Genomic DNA, 6739 nt, shown 5'->3' with positions numbered 1-6739 from the left:
TGTGATAGGCACCAGCAAGCCTGCGACTCTTGTGAGGATAAGTGGGTCTAGAAATTCAGCTCGGAGTTCAGCTATTATAAAAAACCGTGTTCTAATGATTGTTTGTCTATGCATATATTTTGAAAGCCCAAATATTTTTACATTCACATGCATGCCTCAACTGTTAGTGTCTTGACACTTTCAAATTTAGACGTGATTTGAAATTAAATGACTGTTCCGATAGCTAAATAGATGGCGAGCCCATTGCATGATTCATCCCGGTATTTAATGAGGCTTCACTAATGCCTAATGGACTTTGTTCTATTTTCAGATGGAAAAATAGACGAGTGAGTGATTTCATTTACATAAATCTACCTTTACTTTTTTAATCTGCACACACACTTTTCAGTTTCTTTCCAGTGTTTGCGTTCCACGTTCCAAAAAATACATTACATTATAATATTGACAGTCTGAAACTGAATGTGCAGCATAATTATAAAATATAGTGCTGTAACTCTCTAACATCTTGTCTTTCATTTGATTGGGAAAAAAAACAGAACAGCAGTATAAGGATGTTTCTGTCCCTTGAACCAAGTCTCCTCCCATCCTTCCAAATCGATATTTTTTAGCAGCGGATACATTACAATTTATAGTGTATTGTTCTAATTTTCAATCCCTATTTAACAGAGGTTTTGTTTTACCAATGTTGATGAACCAAGTACAGTGTATACAAGTATACTGTAATACAATGTACTGTATACTGTGTACAGTAATTATAATAAGAAAATTATTCTAATTTTTATGCATTTAATCTTGTTCCTCAATAATGTTTGAATATTTTGACCTTTTGATTCGATCATCTAAGTTATCCCAAAGTTTGGCGTCACAGGTAAATTTCCCCCTGGTTTGAATATCGGATGTTATATCTGAGTAGTGAGACTTTTTAACGTTTGTTGCTCATTTTCAGGTAGCTTATTTTTTTACCACTATGTTTATACATGATTTGAGCAGTTTCGCAAACAACAATGTCTGTGAATATCATGATCCTTAAATGTATCCTTCAAGTAACTTCATTTATCATTTCTGCTGTGGTTTCTTATTCTTTAAACGCAACAAAACACTGACTGGTCCAATTGACACCTACGAGATTGCAGCTCATCCACCTCCATGTTTAACACCTGGCAAAGGGCTCAGTGCGTTGGACATGTTTTTGGCTTTCATCACGACACCAACTTAACGAGATAGAAACAAAGATGCAGTATAATATATAGATAATAAATAGAAATACTTTCTTTTAATCTGAATTTATTAAAGAAATCCTCATATCTATACTGAATACATTCATTTCTTTTAAAGGCACACACATGCACAAAGACACTTTGTTTATATACAGTACTGTGTGTATATATATATATATATATATATATATATATATATATATATATATATATATATATATATATATATATATATATATATATATATATATATATATATATATATATATATATATATATATATATATATATATATATATATACACGCACACACACACACACACATATATACTGTATATACACACACGCGTGCACACACGTGCTCATGAGCGGGATCCAATTAAGAACTCTGCAGGTTTGCAGTAGTATGCATTACAATGCAGTGCAGGGGGTGACTACTTCCCAATAACGAAACTCAAACGAAAGCCTATTGAAATCACGGCGGGGTTTTCTATAAAATTGATGCCGTGAGATTACAGGCATCCGATTATGAACAGGGTTCCCTAATGCCGCTCACCCGCCTGCGCGTATATGGTGAATTGTTTAATGCTCAATATCTTAGGAAGCTTCCATTACGTCCCTATTGGCTCCTGGCTGAGCGCAGCTCATCTTATAAAAAGAGAGCCTCACGCGCTGCTTTTTCCCAGCTTCTGATCACACTTGAAGCAACACGACCTCGGAGCAGCTCGCACACATCACTTCTAAACTCTTCCGTAGAAAGCAAGAGTTCGGCAGTGAACGGGTAAGTTGGCATGATTTTTAAAAGAACTTCTACTTTGTTAAGAATGTGTTGAAATTAATTCAGGTGCTGGTAATATTTTTCTTTGCACGTTAGAAAAAAACAAACAAAAGTTTTATTTGAAACGCGTGGTGGAATGGATAGGTTTGCTAATGTCTTTTAAGCAAGTTATTGTTATTGAAAGATCTTTTTTAGTTTGCAATTCGTTTGTTTGTTTATTATGTGTGTATTTATAGCATCATCTATATACACCTGTATATGAAAATTTACTCCCTGTTTGAAAATGCAAATGTCTAATTCAAATGACTAATTCAAAAACATGTACATGTTTTTTTTGTTTGTTTAATTTTTGCGTTTTTGGTTTAATGCATGCTCATTTCAGTAAATGTGTGTTGTGGGATGACTTTAAACAGAATGATTGGTAAACTACATTCATTCTTCATGAATGCCAAACTGTACCTTGGATGAAATATAAAATATGGCCAGTTATCAGCAGAGAAAATGTTGAAGATGTTTCACTTTATTATTGTAATTGTTGTGTTGTTGTGGGAATGGTTCATACTGGTGCACAAGTAGTCAGTCAGCGCTTCCTGATTGGTTACAGGAGCAAATCTATCAAAGCACACTGTATACTGTGGAAGCACCTGAAGGATAAAAACAAGATGTTACATCGTTTCTTGGTGGCTGACTGGTTAGTTGATTCTTGTGCTCATGTGTATTATCAAATAAAACCTCACATACTTTCTGTTTAGGTCTATGTTTTTACAAAACACTTTTACATAGATTGTGACTCAACATTTTTTTTTTGTCCTATCATCAAGCCAATTGTGTGGGCCATGTGTATGTCAATCAAACAGTTGTCATATGAATTAATATGGTAACCAATCAAAATGGAACTTAACTGTTGAATTGTTATCTATTTACTATCAGAATCACCTGTGCAGCATTATAGAACAACAGCTACTTCCTTTTCCATGTATAAGGATCTTGTATTCAGAACGAACGCAAGCAGAGCGTATCTGGCGGTGCACTTCCAAATTTGGACTGCGAAGTACATTCCGCCAATTGGTTTTCAGGTTTTAGAAGAAGGTTTTGCAGGTGGAAAAAACGTGCTTGCATTCAACGATCAATAGCTGTGTGGATAAGCAGAAGAAAGCAAGTGACTTAAGGTGCATTCAATAACCACTCACACAGTAGGACATCTCAAAGAGCTGTAGAAATAATCATTCAATACACCAAAATGCAATGAGTGCTCTGTGAGCAGCATGCAGGGGCCAAGTGAGAACATTTTATTATTTATTTGGGGACCCAAAATTAGAAAGTCACTCTTGAAATCTCATCCAATGTAGCATTTAGCATAAGCCTAAGTGATAACACAGTCACAGGTCTCCATTGACTTGGGATTACAATGTGATAAAATTACCTGGTGAGGATTTATTGCACATTTGATTTTGAGAAAAGCTGTTGTGTCTTCTAAGTGTTTTCAATTTTTAGAATCTGGTCGGACTGGATGTTCCGTGAGATTTCCCTGATATACATTAAAATGGGTACACAGAAACAGACATGAGAAAAAGAGCAAATATATTCAAGTATTTTAAAATGAGAGGTTACTTTTATTGACTCTGTAGATCAAGTTTTGCAATGCCTGATGTTACCTTTGTAAAAAATGTTTGCTTGTGAACACAGAACTGGTGGTTTGACACATCGAAGTGGACATGTGGCTCCTGGAGAAGCTACGTAGCAAAATGGAGAGCAGTGGAACGCAGTCTCAGCCCCCACAAACCACTGAGGCCATCCCTGTGTCTGTATACGCTAATGTGCTCACCCCCGAAAAGATTCCAGATTTTTTCATCCCTCCCAAGCTCATCTGCTGCCCACCAGAGGAGTCAGCAACCCCCAAAACTGAGAACCGCTCCGCCTTGCGGCCCTCCAACTCGGATCATGTCATCTGCGTCCAGAGTCCCAGAGCTCACAGCAGCAAAAACCCCTGCAGCCCTCGCCTTTTCTCCCGTTTCGGGGGGGACACACGCAGTCTCCAAAAGTCAGCAAACCGTCACATCATCCAAATAGAGAGCGCGGACGAGCCAGCCACCGCAACTTCAGACACCAACACCAACGCAGACCCTCAGTCACAGACCGCGATGTCATTGCCTTACGTCCCCAAGGCCCAGACCTCGTATGGTTTTTCCACCCTGATGGAGTCTCCTCATACTCGACGCAAGGAGAGCCTGTTCCACAGTGACCCCAGCAGCCCTCTTACTTCCCCCAACTCCCAGAGACGCGCCCAAGGGAGGACTCATCTGACCCCGGCCAACACCAACCCCTACCGCTACTTCAGTGGCGGAGAGAGTGACACCTGCTCGTCAGCGGACTCATCCCCTTTTAATTCTCCTCTACTGTCTCGCTCGGCCTCGCTCCTGCGCTCCATCACGCAGGAGACGCAAGCAAAGGCAAGGAGTTGATTTTTTTGAATGTTTTGCTTTCAGATATGAAGGCTGTTCACATTATGTCAGAAATAGTAGAAGTATAACACAGTTGTACCATGGGTTTTATTTGTTTTGTGATTAACATATCTGAAATTATGGTTAACTTTTTCACATAAGATTTGAGGTTGAAGCAATGGTGCCAGAATTCCTTTAATTCATAAAAAAATCTTCTAACAACCTTGTCATATTGATGATTTGGAAAAATATTTAAAAACTCATCAAGTATTTTAAGGGAGGCTTCCAAACTCTTTTTTTCACTCACGTTTTATTAATAGTGAGACTGGTTTAGGTTTAGTCATGTCCAAAAAAAAAAGGTAAAATCTGTATGATGAACAAATAATCAAATTCCTCAATTTAGTACCACATAGATATTAGTCTTTGCACATTTTAAAAAGTGATCTTTGAACATGTATGTAGACCAATGTTTAACATTTTTTTTCAATGCTGTATCAGTACCCTTTGTGATTATTTTTCGGGCCAAGTTTCCCCGGAACCAGAGATAAAACATTGGTGGAAAATGGTATAATTTGAATAATTTGCGATGCTAATAATGTGCCAATTGATTTGCTCTTAATTTGAAAATAGGTGGTTCTTGTTGTGGCATTAAAAAACATGCAATTAGATTTGCTGAAACCTTCAGAAATCCTTTTCAGATCTGTCATACCCCTAGGGTTACACATTCCCTCATTTAAGAACCACTGAAGTTTGCCATTTAGAAACAGATGAGGTAATCTAACTAGTATGCCCATTTCCTTTAAACAACAGTATTACTTCTTTGATGGGTGTAGTGGAAAAAAAAACAACTTAAAAAAAAACAAATGTATTGCCTCAAATTCAATATATTCTGAGTCATAAACACATTCACGTATTTTGTGGGTGATAGCAGTTTACACTGTGTTTCTTATCTATCTCTAGGTGTCTCGTGCCAAGCGCTCCCTCGCCCGCCACAGCTCTCTCTCCACAGATGATTGCAGCTCTGCCGACAACAGCCCCAACATGCAGCGCCGCCGTATGCGTTGCCCTACCTCGCCCGCCTTCCGCAAATGCAAGAGTAGCAGCTCCAGGGCTTTGGCTTCTGACCCTCTGCAGCGTGAGCATAGCATTAACTTGCACAAGGGCGGGACACTCAGACTGAGCACGCACTATGATCCAGAGGCGGCGCGGCTGAGGGTTCGCGTGCTAACAGCGGAAGCCATTTACGGCAAGCAGACAGACCTTAAGAGCATCAACTGCTGCGTAGCGCTCTACCTGAAACCTGGCAAGAAACAGAAACAGAGGAGCACCATTATAAAGAATAGCAGGAATCCCGTTTTCAACGAGGACTTTTTTTTCGACTCTCTCCCTAAAGCGCAAGTCAAAAGTCTGGCCATGAAGATAAAGGTAGTAAACAAGGGAACCAGCCTGAAGAGGAACATGCTTCTTGGAGAAAGGGAAGTGTTGCTTAGTGAGCTACTCACAGGCCTGTAGGGAATCCCTGACAAGAGTTTGGTTTAAAAAAACAAAAAAAGCAGCCCTGCATCTCAACAGCCGCCGTGTTCTGCCTTCATTCCACTTCACAGATCTGATCAATATTGGACAGGTGAAAGGAATCTTGGGGGACTTGTATCTTGCACACTAAAAGCCAAGCCAAAAACCAATACAGTTTTAACTACAGATTGCAATTTAAAAAGTGAAACCTTGTTTGTGTATTCCCGAGTTGCACTATGTATCAGCATAATTAAAGAGTTGTAATGGTCTTGTAGTTTACATGGGATCTGTAGTCCTGCAACGATGCCAAATAATCATGTATGAACTGTGCTATCGAAAATGAATAATATCCTTTGGTTTTTGACAGCCTTTGTATTTGGTCATGTATTGGCTATTGAATGTAATACCCCTCAGGCTGATGTTTAAGTGACTTGTTGTCATAAGAATAAATAAAAACCTCTGTTCTAAAAAAAAAGTTTGTTTTTTAAATACTTCTTATTGTTTTTAACTGCAGCTTTGTTTATATGATTTGTCTTGTGTTATCCCATGTATTAAGAATGTTTTATGCTTTTTGATTGTTTTTTTTATCCCCACACACAAATCTACAGAAGAGGTCCTGTGGGGCAAGAGGAAACTGGAAGACATTTGAGAGGTTTAATCTCGCTTATCTGTGCAAAATATTGTCTCTGTGAATTCGAAGTCCCTGCTTAATATTAGATGGGGAGAAACTGATTGATGTGCCTCGCAGTTTAAAGGGCAGCACGAAGTGAGATGCTGGCTTGATTGCTCTT

The 6739-nt window shown here is 38.6% G+C and overlaps 1 protein-coding gene across 1 annotated transcript; it reads left to right on the top strand.

Moving 5' to 3' along the window:
• The first annotated feature begins 1877 nt into the window (after window positions 1–1877).
• LOC148414781 (C2 calcium-dependent domain-containing protein 4C-like) lies at window positions 1878–6368 on the top strand. Its single transcript, XM_088429833.1, has 3 exons — window positions 1878–1998; window positions 3682–4445; window positions 5397–6368. Exons 2-3 carry the CDS (start codon window positions 3711–3713, stop codon window positions 5946–5948), a joined length of 1287 nt encoding a protein of 428 aa, XP_088285959.1. The 5' UTR covers window positions 1878–1998; window positions 3682–3710; the 3' UTR covers window positions 5949–6368.
• Window positions 6369–6739: the final 371 nt, after the last annotated feature.

This window comes from Hippichthys cyanospilos, chromosome 12 (assembly GCF_059441005.1).
Source record: "Hippichthys cyanospilos isolate Australia breed blue-spotted pipefish chromosome 12, RoL_Hcya_1.0, whole genome shotgun sequence".
Lineage (NCBI taxonomy): Eukaryota > Metazoa > Chordata > Actinopteri > Syngnathiformes > Syngnathidae > Hippichthys > Hippichthys cyanospilos.
The sequence above is the reverse complement of the archived record's forward strand: the minus strand, read 5'-3'. Positions and strand labels throughout refer to the sequence as shown.